At 41.3% G+C, this 18,841-nt stretch overlaps 1 protein-coding gene across 1 annotated transcript in view; it reads left to right on the top strand.

Moving 5' to 3' along the window:
• The first annotated feature begins 7,485 nt into the window (after positions 1-7,485).
• The window catches only part of PTPRT (protein tyrosine phosphatase receptor type T), a 345,910-nt gene continuing 334,554 nt past the window's right edge, over positions 7,486-18,841 (top strand). The window contains exon 1 of the mRNA XM_031063401.1: positions 7,486-7,607. Coding sequence (XP_030919261.1) covers positions 7,586-7,607 — 22 coding nt within the window. The 5' untranslated portion in view covers positions 7,486-7,585. The remainder of the gene's footprint in view (positions 7,608-18,841) is intronic.

Here is an 18,841-nt window from a genome sequence, read left to right as displayed (position 1 = left end):
ATTAACTGACTTTTTTAGCAGCTTGGAAAAAAATAATTCAATCAGATTAGGGATATGTACAGATCTCTAATATTAACTTATGCTTAAAGCAATAAAATGTTAATATTGAGCTATTGGAATAGTGACAGCTCAGCTGTCAGTAGCAAAAATGTATTCCTGGTATTAAAGAAAGGACATACATTTTTGCAAGGCAAGTTAGATGAGTCATCCTTGATTTGGACATATAAATTGAAACAAATGACATTTAGTGTTAGTTTTAGTCCTGGGATACTTCAAAGTGGTTTCACTGATCCGTGGTGGATTATGAAGTACAGAATTAGTAATGAGTGTTTGAGCAGGTCTGGGGCTCAGTGATGAGACACAGAGGGAAAATTCAGCAAAGAGAAACCTGTAATGATGAATTTAAGCTGAAAACTCAGCTTAAACTGACAAGTTCAGGGCATGGAGCTTAAACACTATTCCATGCATGTCAGGATCCACGAGGCTTGCTCTGCTCCATTGGGATTAGGAGCAGAACTGATAAACCCTTTTAGGCTCTGCTGCACATTTGGGACCAGCGCTTCTGCAGGGAAGTGCTGGCAGAAAAACTTGTTATTACTGGGAGGGCCCTTGAGGTGTTCACATGCCAAATCTTCATCTGCCTGTTACTGGTGATGTTCCTCATGGACACCAGGTGTGATCCCTTAAGCAATATTTTGGTTGTAGCAAGGTTCCTATGCAAGGAACCTCCAACTATTTGTTTTATCCCTGCATGGGGGATGTGTGTGCATGGAAACTGCTCAGAGCTGCTTCAAAACATGGGGATACATAGGTAACACTGAACCTGCCAAGACAGCAAGGTCGCAGGGTGTATAATTGGCAAAAGACTTAGAAAATATATAACTATATGCTGATAGTATAAATGTCTTCCTTAATGGCTTGATAGAACCTGGAATCACAATTCCAGTTTTGAAACAAGGAGAGTTTTTCTAAACTGCATTCAGGATTTTCAAGGATTATGTTGATTTAGGGGAAAAAACCCCAAAACCCTATATATAGATTTTTTTTTTTATTTCTAAAGATAAATAATTTTCACTGCTGTTTTTAAAAATAAAGACAAGCTTTCTGTATGCTTCCCCTGTAATCTGGATTGCCAGGGCACACAACATGCAAAAAGAATGAATGAAATTCAGTCAGCTCTATCAAAAATGCTTCAAACTTTGGCCAGGCAGTTGCTACTAGTATCTCAGAGAACTCACACCTTCCAGAGCATAGATAAAACTGTCTCTGCTTACATGTAAATTTAGCAAGACTATGTCAAGACAAGGAACAGAATTGTCTTGTAGTGGGTGAATGACTCCTCGACCATGGGGACTGACACTTGCAGCAGAAACCAAAGCAGCTGGGATGTATTTGAGGCATTACAGAAATCACTGATGGTTGTTTCTGAACCTCAAACATCTGGGAGCCTCAAGAGAAGCACTTCTGTGAGCACCAGCAGCTGAGAAGCCTGGGAGTTGTGTTTAATGGTTGAGTGACTTGCCTGAATCTGTGCAAGGTCTGAGCCCAGCTCTTAAAGAACTGACATCAGAAAAAGAAGTTATGAATGCTTTACTTCAGGGTTTATTCCTTCTTACACACTGGAGAATCTATTCCCAGTTTCTCCTGATGTGGATCCTCTGTTAGCTAATGAGGCATGAAAGATGATCAAAGCTTTCCCTGCAGTTTGAGGAGTCAGAGCATCTTTGTCTCCCTTGTAGAGTCTGAGTTTAAATACACCTGAATACGTGGTGCCCTTTGACTCAGTCAAGATGACTCTTTTTTTTTCTCTGCAGAAACCTGTTCTTTGAAAATCTGTGGCTATAGAACAAACATTTGGCTAGGATAATAAAGTACTCATTGAAATTGGCCAGTTGCAAGAGCAGGTTGATGTGCACTTGTCTGATGTCTTCTGTCTTCATCTTTCTGGAAGGACTAGAAAGCACATAAAGGACTTACTGCTCTTTCTGATTGAGGAAATTCCAATATTCCTTGATTTATCCCATCTTAAAGCAACTCAGTACAAGCTTTACATGTACATTTTCATTCTTCATTCTCTCCCTCTTCCAGAAGAATATACAATAAGAGTTCTCAGGAATTTGCTGTATGAATTTTACAGTCTGAAAAATAAGTTACAAATGGATTTTTATACAATAAATCCCACACTAGGAGTTACTTTAATGAGCCAAATGAATCTTTTCCAGCCCTGGTAAACAAGAATGTCTCTGGAAGGGATGAGAATGAATGATCAGAAACAGTGGTGGTTTAATTTGTAGAGTTTTATAGTTCATAAGCACTGCCTCATCCTAACAGCATTTGTTTCTTCCTTTACTTGCTTTGCATTTTGTGGGTTTAAGATAAAAATTGATAGACTAAGTATAAGCTCTCATGAAAGTTTCAAAAGGGATGTTTACTGAAAAGTGTTCATGCTTTCTTAACTTTTGCCCATTTTGTTGCTGTTTGGGGCTTATTGTTTGTTTTGTTTTTAGTAAATGAGAGAACTAACTACTTCTTTTTGGAGGAATGGTGGAGTGGATCAATGAGACTGATGTTCTCATTGTCTCTACCCCTTCCCACTTTGGGATTGCTGTAAATGCCTGATCAGATTCTATCTGCTGCTCTGTTTCCTGTGTGTGTTTAGAACCACAGGATAACCACTGAGGCTTCTCACATCACTGTGTTTCTTTATCCCCTTTTAGAAGTATTGTGTTTTTTATCTGGTGAGTCTGTGAGAGTTTGACATTGGATGACTTTATAAAACATTCAACTAATTGGATTTGTTAAAATAAATAAATCAAACACTAATTGGAATGTGCCCTGCCATTATTTTTGCTTACTGAATTAGATATTATAGCGTGAAGTTCTTTTTATCATATTTGTGCACTTATTTAAACACCCCCCTGGCGCACACTTCTGCAAATTCAATTACATATTCAAAGGAGCCATTCAATTTATGCAAGGCTGGTTTACATATAATCCAGGGGCAAGTCTCAGTAACTGATGATAGGTCTGCTCAAGATTAATTAGCATCACTCAGATGAGCAGTGGCATTGTTACAAGCCCGCAGTGTAAAACAAAAGGGATATTTTATCCTTCTTATGTGAGCCATTATTTGCTTCAATATGACCCTTTTCAGGAAGGGAAAAGCTTTCTTGTTTAGATTTCATTTTGTGAAAAGGGTTCAATACCACCTGTGTTATCCAAAGCCATCAAAGCCATCTCCATTCCCTCGTTGGCCCCACTGAGCAACTGCCTTTGTTTAATTTTTAGCCAAGCAGAAAAAGGCTCCAAACATCCCAGTATCTTTTCCAAAAATCCTCATTCTTGCTGACAATTTGTGAAGACCCAGCACCCCACTTTGGTGATTGTGTAAATGTTGTCATTTTCCTCAAGCTACTCTGTGATATGTGACTGAAAGGGTAGCTTGCAGACCTTGGTAACTAAATTCATTCGGTGGTTGGTCTTCCTTTCCCTTCAACTTGAGGATTATTTTTTCAAGGTTAATGAATAGCCCTGTTCTGCCTCTAAGCAGTCAGATTTCAGCCATGGATGATTTTCTTTGGGGATGGATCTAACCTCTTCCTGTCTTTATGTTCCATCATATTTGGGTGTAGCTCATATCAATGTATCTGCATAGGTGAGGTGTCCTTGGAAATATTGAATATTAAGCGTATGCTGACATCAGTGCAAACAACACTTCTCCTTGTTACTCTTCCTACTTTAGTGAACTCCTAAAATCTCTTCAATTTTCTGAACCTGGCTGCCTGGAAGGGAAGCTGCAATGTCACATGTGCCAACTCCTGCAGAAAGCAGGGCCACCACTGATGTCCTTGCTTGGCAAATATGAACACGAGTCACTGTGGCTACGTGGCTTTACCAAGCACTGGATATAAGGAAGAATTTTTATTGTGAGGATGGGCAGGCCCTGGCACAGGGTGCCCAGAGCAGCTGTGGCTGCCCCTGCATCCCTGGCAGTGCCCAAGGCCAGGCTGGACAGGGCTGGGAGCACCTGGGACAGTGGAAGGTGTCCCTGCCATGGCAGGGGTGAGACTGGATGATCTTTCAGATCCCTTCCAACCCAAAGCATTCTGTTACTCTGTGATTGTTAAAGTAACCCCAAAATCTGTGATGTTCTGATATATTGCACTACTTTCCTGTCACTTTCTGAAGTTTCTTTCCTGTTCCATAACACACAACAGTGTGAAGAGAGGAGCTGTTGACTTTTTGGCTCACAAGTCACTGTGGCTCTGGCTCCCAGCTGAGCCTTTATTTCAGTTTTAATTCTGCTCTCAGTGGACACAGCAGAGCAAGAAGCTGGTGGGCACTGCTCCCCCTCTTGGCACCCAGGATTCACACAGGCAATCTGCTCGTCTGAGCCCTTAAAATCAACTCCAGCTTTTTCTCCTTGTCCTCATTTCCTGCAAATTCACCTCCGCATTCCAATTCTGCTGCCTCTAGTAAATTAATCCTCCTGGCTTATTGCCCTGTCACTCTGTGTTTGGAGGTTTCTCCACTAACCTTTTCTTTCTCTGAAATGTAGGTATCTTGCTGCTGCTGCTTTTAAGGCTCTCCATGGTTTATCCTTTCGTTTCCTATTCAGCTGTACTACAAGGTTAGCTTTGACTTTCAGGCGAGGCACTTTAAAGCTTCCTCAGGTGTGGTGTTGTATCAGCAGATGCTCCCAATTAATTTCCACAAGTTCTCACTGTGTCCCTTTTCCAGCTCCTCACACTCCATCTTCCTCAGTGAGGATAAAACCACCTGTGTAGCTGATTATGCCAGGCTATTGACAATTACATTCCCACTTCAATGAGCGCTGCTGCCCCATATTTTGCTGCTTAATGCTTGTTTTGCTTCTGGGACTTTGTAGCAGCTCCTGTGTGATTTTCTCTGTGTACAGGAGCTGGGCTGGAGCAGAGGATGTGTTTACAATTCCTGCAAAGGAACAGCTCCCAGACAGCCCCATCCCTGTGTGCTGAGCAGGGGCGTGGGGATGCTTTGTGTCTGAATTAAAGGGGATCCATCAAAATGAGAATGCCCCATGCAGGCTGAGAGCACAGGATTGGATTTTGCCTCTCATTCTGCTCGCTGGGATAAAAATGACTTTCACTGCTCGGTCCCACACAGTCCAGGTTGCCTGGATCTTCCCTTAGGTATTTTTTTTTAATGAGCCTGTTCAATATTGTAATTTTGAACTTTTTCACCTAAATTAATTAAAAAAAAATAGGGAGACAGGAGACAGTTACACAGATAGGTGTAATCCTGCTTGTTTTGACAGTTGGGAAGGCTTCACAAATGTGATAAATTAAAAGCAAGGATTATTTAAATATTATAAAATCATGACAACTCAGAAATATTTGCAGAAGCTACTGAAACAGGGTCATAAAATCTATTAACAGATCTAGTTATAATGAAAATATGTAATATATACAAGTTTTAATTTTTTAGGGTAAGCTTCATCTCTTTAAACTTTTTTTTTTCAGCACCAGAGTATTTTGGGGTGTCAGGTACTGTATCCAACAAACCTTCCCAGAATATACTTGACTAGAAATGTTTGGTGAGGTTTTGCAGAACCACTTAAATTATTCTCTGTGCACTCCAACTGTAATTGATTTAACAGAGTAAGGGATTGAGAACTATTAATGACATGAAATATATTTGTAATTTGTGAGGAGTTCCATAGGAACTGAGATGAAGTTTGGGCTTGGGTAATATGGATGAAAATTAAACAAGGCTTTAATGTTTTCAGTGCTGTGTAACCCTTTATTGCAGAGGAGCACAGGTCAGTGATGTGCCAGGTGTTTATTGTGTGAGTTCAGCTGTGGCAAGGAGGGAGGAGTCAGGAATATCTCTGTCCATGCAGCTCTGGTTGGTGTCAGTGATGCCTTGTGCAGGCTGACCTAGAGCAGAGGCTGGACAGAGCTAAAGAATAAAGCAGGGATTTATCAAAAGGCCTCCATGGATCCACCCTGGACAGCACCAGAGCCCAGCCAGGGCTGCACCCAACATGAACCAAAATGGCCCCAAAATGCACGGCCGGGCACGGGGTCTCTCCCTTTGATCAGTTCTGCTCCATTTGCACCTTGCAGTTCATTGTCCCATTCCAGCTTCAGCCCATGCAGTCCCACCCTGCTTGTTTTTCTCTCTCCAGCCCACGGTGTTTGTGCTCTTGGGCTGAGATTTGGGTCATTTGTCCTTGGTGCCCAGCTGGAGCAGGAATTGTTTTGTCTCCCTGCTCTATGAAGAGAGCTCACCATCCCCTCATACAAAGCTCAGAATTACACACTAAATCAGCACAGAATCTGAAAAATATAAAAGCTAAACCTGAGGCATCATCAGGATCCATTGGTGCTTGGCTGGCAGAGCAAGGGAGCATTGCCCTGAGCACTGTGCAGCCCTGGTGGGTTACATGTACCCAGTTCCTTTGGAACTGCTCAGTTCCAGTTCTTCCAGGAGGACCGGGATCTGCAGAGAACAGTGATCCTTTCTTCCCTAAGAGGAAACCAAATCTTTATAGACACACCCTGGGCATGATTCAAATCTAAACTGAGTTACCCAGATCCCTGATCCAGTGGATCCAGGAGTGAAATACTTTGGCAGGCTGGGTTGCGTGGAGGTGAAGAGCACATGAGATGATAAAGGACACCAGAGTAGGAACATCCTAGGGAATAAACGTTCTCTGTTCCTCTGTGTGACCCAAGTTTCAAAGATCTGCACTGGAATACAACATTTCCTTCCACAGTTCCTGAATTTCCTTTGATTCACAGGTGTTCAGGCAGCTGCCAATGTATTTATGAGAGTTAACTTCTTCCAAGTATTTCAGGAATTGCAGCAAAGATCTTTCAGTCAGCAGCCTGGAAGGTGTGAATGCCAGTTGACATCTGCTGCTTCTCATTCTCTTGTTCAGAAACTACAGGGCCAATGCTCAAAAGTGTTGATTTGAAAGACCTTGAGGAAGCTCTGTGTGTTCATGGACTACACAGAAATTTGTGTTGTTAAGTTCAGGAGATGGTTAAAGGCAGGTTAAATATAATCAAGGCTTAAAAGCAAAAAGAAGTGAGGCCTTGCTGTAGGAACAGTGATGCTGTGCTTGTTTGCCATTTGCATTCCTCCTTCTTTTTCTTGATTTTTAAAAAAATATCTTACTTGAAGGTTCATGCAAATATTCCTGCATGGGGGTATCCTGTAGAATTGTCCTTGAAAATAACAGGTTGGAATAAAGGGGACTGATCTTAGAAGCAGTAATGTGGATGGAAGAAAACAAGGACTTCCAGTGGATATAAAACATGGAAATTTTTTGGACATCATCTTTGGAGCTGCATGAAAAATAATGTTCAGGAAATTAGTTTTATTTATTTTTATTTCTTGTGTACGCTTGGATACAAAATATCTAAATAAATGGCCTACCACAAAGAGAGGGAGAAAATTAACTGAAAAAACGTTTTCATTTTTCTTGGTTGTAGGTGGTTGTTCGTTTGATGAGCACTACAGTAACTGTGGTTATAGCGTCGCCTTGGGAACCAATGGATTTACCTGGGAGCAGATCAACACCTGGGAAAAGCCAACAATGGATCCTGCTGTCCCAACTGGTGAGTGAGGAGCCTCATCAGCAGTGATGAGATGCAATTCTTGGGGAGATTGAGATGTTATTGATGTGTATGTGTGTGCTGGCTCTGGGTACACACAACAGCAGAGCAGGAATTCACTCTGTGATAAAATGTTCATTTTGTGTTCAAAATATTCTGGCAACAGAATTCATAGATGTGAGGTGGCTTTTTGCAACATTTGCCATTGGATATCCTTGAAGAATTATTTTCCATTTCTTATTCTTATTTTGTTTCTCATTTAGCAGAGAGGAAATATTTTGGATATAAAACTCTAAAGTTCAGCCAGCTTTTGGCATTTTTCTGGATGAGAGAGTTATCTGGGGAGGTTCATGTTGGACAGGCCAGAAGTAAAGCCTTAAAATATGTGGAAATATTGGACATTGCAGTTACCATTTAGCTCTCAAATAATTGTTTTAAATTCCAATTTTGAGAAAGACAAGAAAGTTCCTTGTCTAGAGAATTAGTTGTGGTAGCTAATGCTTGATTAGGCTGGGACTTGAGACAGGAGAATTTTCATATGCAAGAAAAACATTTCCAGCAGTGAGATTTACCAGAGTTTCTAATTTACTAATATGTACTGAGTATAGTGTAGACTTCCATGTGATAGTTAGAATATTCTTAGCAGAGCTCACGGTGGTGATAATTTCCAATTTTGTTTTCCATTGGAAGTTACCATTATGCTTTATATGGGAATGAATTCTCTAGCATTAAATGCTTTGTTTACATTGAAAAAGAACTTGATTTAAGAGAACACTTTAAAGTTCACTAAAAATCCTACTTTGTCCATGTTGGTTGCCACCTAAAATAGCAATGCAAGTCTCTTTCAGGCACACAGTGGCAAAAAGACTTCATCAGCCAGTGAAGACTTTGATTTCACACCTAAAAAAGAAATATTCATTCTGGTTAGTGCATTGCACTGCAAGAGCACGAGCTACGTGGAAGAAGAGAATATAATGTTGTTCAAGACAAATTCTTATGCCTGTAATTATTGGGATAAGAGACTTGTAAATGCTGGCTGCCTGGAAGGACACGGTGTGGAGCTGAGACAGCAATAGCTCCCTGCCACAGCCACTGACAGACAGCCCAGACCCCATTCCTGGGTGCTTGTCAGTAAAAAACCAGCTCAGGAGACACCAGCCTGGCTGGCTTCCTCCAGCACTGAAAGCTGTTTAAGTTCTGTGGGTTTTAAATCATTTTCTCATTGGAAATTGCTCAGAATAGGAGCCTTCTGAGTGTGTCACACCTGGTACTACTTGGTTTGGCTGTGGCATGCCCCAAAGGGTTAATTGTGGAGGTTGCAGATTTTTGGTCCTGCCTGTAAGAGTGTATTTGATGATTCTGGATGTTGCTGTGTTTTAAATGATGGCAATTTTATCTGTGGGGCTCTTCAGCTTTTGGTTCATTGTTGTGTCCTTATTTTGCGTCCTTGCTAAAGAGCAAGCGGGAGAGACATGGCAAATCTTTGAGTTATCTGATTCCAGAGGGAAGGAGTAGGAATTTACACAGTTTTGATGCAGTTGAGAATCTGGAACAAATGGAAAGGTTTATATTGCTTCTACTGGATGAGTTCAATGCTTTGTTAACTCCAAATGTTAAAGTAAACCCTTCCTGGGCTCCTTACAGAGGTGTATTGTCATCTGAAATACCCTGGAACCATGGAGGGGACAGCAGATATCCCAGAGCTGGAAAAGACCTCTGAGGTTATTAACTCCAACCATTATCCCATCCCCAAACCCTGCTCCCACATCTCTGTGTTTTATGGCCACATGTGCCACATCTCCTCCTTTTATGAATGCTTCCAGGGATGGTCATTCCACCACTTCCCTGGGCAGCTCTTCCAACAAAGAAATTTTTCCTAACATCCAATCTAAACAACAAAAGACAAGCAACAGCCTGGAATGGCATGATTAAAAAAACCCCAAAGCAACAAACCTACCCTAAAAACCCCAACCCCAAACGAACCACTCCATGTACACAAAAATCCCCCCATGCCAACCTCAGAACATCGCAGTGTAGTTTCTCCAAATACTTGTGGTTTCCCCCTTTCCTTGATATCTGGTATAATGAAAAAAAAAAATATCTAGAGATACTCCAGCAGCTGCGAATTTAAAAAAGGTTAGACCTGAAACAAAAAATGCAGAAAACTTTATTGAAGTTAAAAGGCAAAGGTAAAGCAGCCATCAAGTGGGAATGTGCTGATAAAGAAATACTGTGTAAGATGGTTTGAGAGAGCATGAGGGGAATTGAGTCAGTTCCTGATGTGACTGATTGATGTCACAGGACTGTTCACACAGAACAAGGGGCAAAATCAGTAGGTGGAAGATCATGGACCACAGCAAATGTGTACAGAAGGGCCTGGTGTAACAAACCCCATGTTTTCAGGAGCTGTCCAAGTCGTGCTAACCTTGGAGTAAGCTGCAGCGCTCAAACAGGCCCCCTGAAGATGGTGAGATTTTTGGAGCTATTATTGACAGTCTGTTGCTGGCTGGAATTGTGATGTTTGTGTTGGTTACTCTTTGAAAAGCTGTTTGGTGGGAATAAAAGCTGTTTACTTAATATTCATGTAGAGGCAAAGCCAGGTGGATGAACAGAAGAGAACAGCATGTTCCACTCCTACAGGCAGGGACATCTTTAAAGCTGGAGTCCTAGAACATGTGATGATTGACTTTTCATTCCATTGAATTTCTCCACAGCAACTGAGAGAAGCAGGGTGTAAATCCACTGAGCTGCAGGGTGTAAGAGGTGGCAACAAAGAGGTGTTCATGCAATAAGCACCCAGAGGCACGACAGAGCACAGGGAGTGGTGGCAGGAGTGCCAGCAGGGCTCTGGGAGGCAGTGATGCAGATTTTTATGTTTGGACCCTATTTTAAACACTGCCTTACTTTTATAGCTGGAAATAGGTTAAAATTCTACATGGTGGAAGTGGTAAAAACAAAAAGGGAGCAGGAATTAGGTTGGTTCAGTGACACTGAGTCAGCCTGCAGTGTTGGAAGCACAGCCAGCCCCCAGCTGCTCAGCCCCTTCCTCTGGAAAACATTTTGGCTTTCCTAAGTACCAGCAGATCCCTTTGAATTCAACCAAGCCACAGAACTGTGTCCTCCTGAATACTAATGATGCTGTCTAGCACTTTTTAAAGTCCTTTTCACTGCTAGATCTCAGAGTGCTCTTCAAAGGAGGTCAGCACCATGAATGAGAGCCTGAGTCCCCAGAGCTGTGTAATTCTCTGCTGACACACTGCTGCAAAGGTCTCTGACCAGGGATGTCTTTCTGGTCTTTATTTTTTAATTAAAATGTCAAAAAGAAAAAAGAAAAGAAGCCAATTAAACTGCTCCATTAGCAATGTAGAAGTTTGTAGGCAATTTGTTTTACTCCGTTGCCAGCAAATAAAATGTTTCCCGTGAATTCTGTGATTAATTCCTTAGGGCTGGAAACAGTGTTAATTGGGGGGATTAAGAACCAGATGTTTGTTGTTCTGAATAAATGTTTCAAAAACGCAGAACACATGAATCGTAGGTATCCAACCCCCAGATTTCAGTGGGACTTTGGTTCCACCTCCTTGCACAATAGCAGGAGTGATTATAACAAAATATTCTCTAACAGATGGGTGTTTACTTAAGCCTGAATACCCTCAGTGATGAGTATTCTGCAGCTCTTGGGCTGTTTGTTCCACTGCTTGAATTGTAGAAGTTCTCAAACCTTCATTTTCCTTTCTGCGGCTTCAACTCTTTTTTTTTTGTTTTGTTTTGGGTTTTTTTCCCCATTTTTGAATAGGGAAAATAATCAGTTGTTGCTCTCTTATAACCTCTCCTATATAGCAGTGTGCAGTTAAATCTTTATTTTGCAGGAATGTGACCCAGTCCTTTTAACCGTTCTTAATTGTCTTTTGTCTTCCCTGTGCCTTCAGTCATTATTTTGTCACCTTTTGGGGATATTTGTCTGAAGTTGTGCTACCAAGCAAGGATTCAGCACTCTGCATGGCAATGCTGGATGACACAAGACCAACTCAAGCTAGTCTGGGATCTTGTGAGAGCAGGACTTGAGCTCTTTTGTGGGTCTTTTTTGAGGCAGATGCTTGGTTAGCACAACAAAGAAATGTGCTTAAATCAACCAGGCAAAAGTACTGCTCTGTTCTCCATGTCACCACTTTGCAGCATTCCAAAGAGCTGGGACCTGGCTGCTCTGGCAGCAGTTGCAAGAATAATATTAATAATGAAAGTATTTAACATTTAAAGTTCAAAGTATTTTACTATCATTTGCTAATTAACTCCAATGGAGATTTACCAGGGCTGACTAGACTGAAGTAATTACTTTAATTGTATTAAATATGATTCTATTTGAATGCAAAGGCATCGTGTCTTGTGTATTTGTGCAGCTGCATTCTTTGCTGTTGGATTTCAATCCCACGTTAACTTTGTGAAGTTTTCCTGTTCCAGCTTAGCAGATAAATAATCAGCACGCAGAGGCTGAATCTCTGGTCCCATCTGCCTGACTGCTCACTTGCTTTCATCTCTGTAACACTTAGAGCAAGTGCTACTTTGCTTTCACAGAAATAAACAATAATTCTTCCAAAAGAAATGGAGTACATGTGTATATAAACATAGATCTGCATCTCTGGGTGCTCCATATCACTGCTCTTTCTTGCTCCACTGTTTCCCAGCTGGGCATTGTATAAGAAGCAGAAGTGTGGGTATGAAGAATGAAGTGATTAGCTAAATGTTTGGAATAAATGATAATATTCAGAATGGTATCACTTGTAGGTTACCAAGCAAGTGCAAATGGCCTCACTTTGCATCCTCATTCCACAAAACTTCTTCTGCAAAGAGCAACAGGACCTGTTATTGTTGAAGGTTTATTTTGTGATAGAAATCTGTGTGTTTTTATCTCCCATGGAGTCATTTAGGTTGGAAAAGCCCTCTAAGATAATCAAGTCAAACCACTACCCCAGCACTGCCAAGGCCACCACTAAAGCATGGTCCCAAGCTTTCCATGACATATTTTTGAATATTCCCAGGGATGATGATTCTACTGCTGCCCTGGGCGGCCTGTTCCAATATCTGACCACCCTTTTGGTGAATAAATGTTTCCTGAGAACCAATCTAAACCTCCATCTAAATGGTGGGTGTTTTGAGATGATATTTTCAGGCCCAAATGAGTTCTGAGTGTGGCCTTAGAGAGCCTGCATCCTGTGTCCCAGCGAGTGAGCCCAGCTCAGAGCTGTTCAGATGTTGGGAAGGATGAAAGTTTGACAAGAAAGTCTCACAGATATCTGTGCTTAGCAGAAAGATTTTTAAATGTAGAGTCTGATGAAGGAATAGGATAAACCCACCCCAAACAAGATGTTTTTACCAAGCAGAAAGAGAGCACAGGCAAACAAGCCTGCTGATGTGGCAAGTAGAAAAAAGGTCTCAGAATTTTCCACTGCAAGAAAACTGAAAAACAACTTCTAGCTTAAACTGTAATGTACTGACTTTTAGTGATTGGAGAACAGTAACATGAATATGGTAATTACAGTAGTTATGATAGGCTATAGATAAAAGTTAAGGTATAGGTTGGTTCTACTGTATTAAGATGCTCAGCAAAGAAAAGTAAATAATGCATTGTAACCAAAACCAAAGGGTCTCCAGGCCTGCCTGCAGCTGGAGCTGACAGCTGTAGGCACAGCTCTGTCACCCACCACCCTGGACTGCTGGAACACCTTGGATACAATAAACTGCATTTTGGAGAGCCCCTGGAGTCCTGCATCCCTCATTTAGGCTCTTACATTCAGGGTGTGCAGGGCATCACCTCCCCTGCATGCGATGGATCCTCCACCACCTTAACTCACTGAGAAATCACTGCAGAACCTCTGTCTTTCCTCTTGCAGCAGAGATTAGGGATGGGGGACTCTTCCCACACCTAAATGAGTCTGTTCCTTTGTTCCAGGAACTGGAGGAGTCTCTGAGCTTCTCACTGGAAGAACAGAAGGGTCATCATCATTAGTGTTGCTCCGTGAAATACTCATTTAGCAGGCAAGCATTGAGATATATCCAGGAATTCCAGATGGCCAAATTCCACTTGGGCTGCTCTGAACTGAGTGAAGTTTTATGGGATTCTAACAGGCCAAATGCTTTCCTGTGTCACCTCTGCCTTTTTGCGAGTGGCACCATGGAGTTACAGCAGCAATGGATAATTATCCAACAGCTTTCCTTCTGGAAGGTGATAACCCATGCTGGATGGGCAGGATGCTTTAATTCTCTTCTGGAGATGGGAGATGTGAAGCTACTGCTGACCTCTAGAAAGGCCAGAGACCCTCTGTGCATAGGTCAGGCATTTGTCTCTTGTCCCTGCAGGCCAGAATGGTGCCAGCAGGAGTTAGACTCAACATTTGTAAATTTGAAAGGCGAGGCAGTAAAATTAACATTTCCCCGTGTCTGAGTGTATTAATTCTTGCTTACAAGAAAATACAAAAAGAAACTTGTTAAAGGAATAAATTAAAATTCATCTGTGTATATGATGAATCATGATTCAGTTTTGTCTGAGAGGGAGAAAAAAAATTGGCTCAGCTGCCTGTATATTTTTTTTTCCTCCAAAAATATTTTATGCAGGGGAAATTACTAAGAATGAGTCAAATATGTTTCTCCCCACTCTTTCACTTGCATACAAGTAAATAGATTAGTCTGTGGCTCGTTAATGAGCTCCAAGTAATTTCTCAGCTGTGTTAAGGTCTAAAGAGAAAGGGATCTCTGGAAAGTTTCCCCAATGTGTTTTTATTTTGCTATTTACTCTGCAGCCTCCTGTCTGTGCTTTGGAATTCTTTCTTGTAGTTGTAAATAATTCTTCCCCATTTCCAGAATTCCATCCCTGCTTGATGCTAACCTGAGTTTTTTTGGGGATTGACTGCAAGTGTTGGGTTTATTTTAGTGGATGTGCATTCCAATGTTGAAGTTTCCAGGAAAGTGCACACTTTTGACCTATTAATGAATGCAGCTTTAGGAGGAATGTAACCTTGCAAGCAACAAGAGGGAGTTTTTCCTGTCCTTCCAGCCTTCAATTGCTCTGTTTTACTCTCTCCAGGCCCTAAGCCACCCCTCTAACTCATTCTGTGATGCTGCTCACAGCCCAGCACCAGGATTTGGGTGTCTCTGGGAGGAATATGTTGTTATCCATAAGTTTTTACTACCTTGTGTTAGGTCTGGGCTGTCAGCAACTAAATCCCACCTGTGTATATGTAGAAAATCTTGCTTATTCAGCAATGAAGACCATGAATTGGTTTCATACAGGTAGCAATTTAAATCCATGAGTTTTAAGAGTGATTCTTGCTAAATATTTGCTCTCTCATGTTCCTGTGTTGTAACACCCAGTAAAACCTTTCCTTTGGGATGGAGTGCACTGGTTGTGGATGAAATAGAAACAGTGGGGGAGTGTTTGACTTAAGTCTGTGGGGAAAGTGCAGACCTTTAAACTAAGTATATCACACTTAGCCTAGTACTTGCTTTTAATGATGTAAGCAGTAGATTTAATTAAGAACATTTACCTTTCTAGACGACTTTTGCTGAGAGGAAGTTACATCCCAGTTTTTAAATCTGTGTCGTTCCCATTGTAAAGGTGACAGAGAGAGAATTTTCCCTCATGTGCTGTTGTCAGAGGTCAGCAGAACCATCCTCCCACTTAGAGGGAGGTGGGGTTTTGGTACTGAAATCAAGCTCAGCAAGGATGTGCAGCCTTCAGTGAGCTCACAGGGCATAAAGAAATGATATCAAAGACCAGAATGCCTTCTAGGAAGTGTTTTAATAACCCCGAAGGGATTGCTGTCTGCTGGGAGCACACGTAGTTCTGCACCTTGATGTGTTAAATGGTACATTTGAACTGTTGTCAGTCTCTTTCTGACCCTTTCCTGCCAGAGCTTCCCCAAGCAGAGCTGTTTGTGGGTGTCAGGACCTTTCCATTATCACCATTAGCGAGATCATGGCACTGCTAAAGCACTGCCACAACATCACTCAGCATCACCCTGGGAGGAAGGACAAGCAAGCTGCTGGTGAGCTCGTTCCTCCTGCATGGTTTCAGCACAGAAACATTAATTTCTCTCAGCACCTGTTGGCTCTAGCAGGAACTGATGCCTCTCAGCATCTGAGCACACAGCCTGTATTTTTTTTTTTTAATGATGTGTTATTTTGAGCTCTGTTAGGACATGCTGCCCAGATGCCAACGTGTTAAAACTGGTTTTTGTTCAAGGGAATTTTATAACCACACCAGTGGAAAAATATTTCTCATGAACACCTTCAAAATCTTCAGGAGCTGGGAAATAGAAGAAAGAGAGGTTTCTTCCACTCAGATGAAATTTAATATAAGTTCTATTGAAATAAATGTGGTTGAAGGAGTAAACAAGGTGCATACGGAGCATGAGGGATGGGGAAGATCTTTCTGACAAAAATTAAATTCTAAAATTGATAAATGTGAACTTAGTGGATATTAAGAAAGTGGCAAAGCAGTGAGTAAATAGGAGCAGAAGTTTGAGGAGGAAGAGATAAATTCTAGTGCTTTTGAAGGAACTGATTAGGGATATTGCAGATCTAGTGAGGGCTGAGATTTGTAACAACATTTGAAGAGTGAATTTTTAAGTAGACAGAATTCTGATATTTTTTTTCTTCCCCTCAAACTGTGAACCTGCTCTGCATTGGGTATTTTTCCTTTTTTCTGCAAGATTTGTGACCAGCCTAGAGATGGACAGGTCTACCAGGAAAGAAGTTCCAAAAGAAGAGTGACCTGAGAACCTGCATGGGGCAGGTTCAGACAGAGCAGATTCGAAAAAGGGAAGGAGAAGGCCATGAATGAACAGACAAATACTGACAGATGAGGATTTACAAAAGGAAATTTTGGGGAAATCAGAGGCAAAATTACTCCTCAGCATGATCCAAGAAAGCAACTGAGGCATTAAGTAGGGATTCAAGGCAGAGGGTGAGCAAAATACAGGAAAGGTAGGAAGGATCACTAAGGCTGCTGCTCAGCCCTTGTGAGCCTTGGTAGCTCTGAGTGAATTTTCAGCTTTTTGGAGCTGTTTAACATAGAGTCACTGGAATTCTCCTGACACCCCTTAAATTCAGTGGGAGCTGAGTGTAATCTCTTAGAGGGACTCTGTGCTGCAGTGCATTGTCTGGATAACGCACTTTTCACCCCCACATTTGTCTCTTTTGCCCAGTGAACTCTCTTCTTTCACCTTTCATACTTTTTTCTTTAGTTTTTTACTTCTGTCACCAACCATCCCACCACTTAACAGACTCCCAGCTCCTGAGTACAAAGCCATGGAAAGATATCCAAGATTGCAGTGTTAAGAATTATTTAACTAATGCAGTTTCTTTACCACAAGCCCTATTCAGTGTGTAGTGAACTAACTGTAAGTCTTTCTGCCAGCTTCAAAACAAACAGGATGGAGACTCATAATGAGCAGATTTTCAGATGCTTTACTATTTAATTAGAAGGATACAGATTGTTTGATGGAATGATAATAACAACTTCTGATCACTGGTTCCAATGAGAACTGCTGCTATTGAGAACTTGTGGGGGAAAGAGAGTTCATTTTTCATGCTTAGGAAATATTAGCATTTGCTATTGCTAGTATCAGATATTTAGCGTGTGTAATTTGGCACATGAAAAATGCTGGCTTTTAAAAGTCTTTTCCAAAAGTCATTTATATATGTACAAAAGCAAGTTGATAGCAACAATATTAATATATCCTCATGGAAAAATAATAATGTAAGCTTCTCCTACACAGGCAATCCAACCTCCTCCATGTCATTCACCTCCTTTAGAAGGGACTGGAAACTGTTGTGCTTGTATTCCTTTGAGATGTAAAGTTGTTATATTACAAATTATCACTTGTTTTCAGTATTGACTAGATAAATAAATGCAATTATGTTTATCAATGTTGAAAATTAAGCAACAGAAAGCAATTGTGTGTGTTTGAGGATCTTTTCAAATGAAAAGCTGTATTCACTGAATTCTCATCGGCTCTTTCTCTCCCTGACATGTTTCATGATGTGAGCTCTCAATTGAATGAACAGCTGCAGTAAAAATGGCACCAGCCAAGTCACAGGGAATTCACAGGAAATTGAGATGTTCCAGGCTTCAGCATAAGCCACTTGGGCCCTCATTTAACTTGAGAAATGCTTGGCTTTTCCTTAGTAAAATATCTATAAACATAGAAAGGTGTCCAGCTCTTTGGGTAAACCTCTTATGGGTAGAACAAAGGCACTTTGCTGGGTGGGTTTGTCTTTCTAGGGGTGGAAAAAGCTTTTCCTCTCGTCTTCTACTTTGGATTTACTTACAGCGCATGCACGAGGGAGTAATATGGAAGAAATATCAGTGTTGATCAGAAGGATGCAGAAGGGAAGCAGAATAAGAAACCCTCATCGCAGCTCAGGTGTCTAAGAACCTCCTTGATTCATCTCATTCTTCTAAAACAAGACCATCCTTCATGCTGAAGATCTGAACCCATCCCTTAGATATTTGGAAATGCCTTGTAGGGATGCTGGCAGAGTCAGGATGTTTTGTTCCAGCTTCCCACCCTGGCACACACAGCAGATGTGGCAGCACGAGGAAAGCACCAACTTGGAGGCAGCAAGTGGCTCACTGTCTTCAGAGCCATGAAACAGCAGAGCTGTTTCTGATTAATCTTTAATGCTTTAGAACAAATGTTTTATGTCCTCAAAGTTTATGCAGCATTTCTGGTTTTTAATTTACTTCTGTGCCGCTCTTGTTTAACAGCCAAGTTAGTAAAGGTTTAAGCAGCGTGATGAACACTGTCATGGGATAACAGTTCCTGATGCCTCCTCACAAGTCAGTCTGCCCCATAAACCCACCATTCACAGAAACATAAACCCTTCAAAATCTTCCTTTCCCTCCATCCCTCTTGTTTTCCACGTATATGAGACTTTTGTTGCATTTCTGTTTTTCCTGCAATGCCATCTTCATCTCATAATCTCCTCTAGTTACGGTAGCGAAGATCAAGCTGTGAAGAAATTTGGCAATAAACCCCAAATCACCTTCTCCATCAACTCCAGCCTAATAGGAAATAATCAAAGCATTAAAAAACAAACAAACAAACTATAAGCTAAATTAACTTCTTGCTAAATTTGTTGCAGTCTAGGGTGACTGAGTGAAGATGTGCCATGGATATTGCTGTGCTTTCTCATGGCCAGTTTTACTACTCCATCTGTCCACAGCAGAAGAATCTCTTTCC

The sequence above is a fragment of the Geospiza fortis genome, unplaced genomic scaffold (assembly GCF_000277835.1).
Source record: "Geospiza fortis unplaced genomic scaffold, GeoFor_1.0 scaffold468, whole genome shotgun sequence".
Taxonomy (NCBI): Eukaryota; Metazoa; Chordata; class Aves; order Passeriformes; family Thraupidae; genus Geospiza; species Geospiza fortis.
This window is presented reverse-complemented; position numbering and strand designations above follow the sequence as displayed.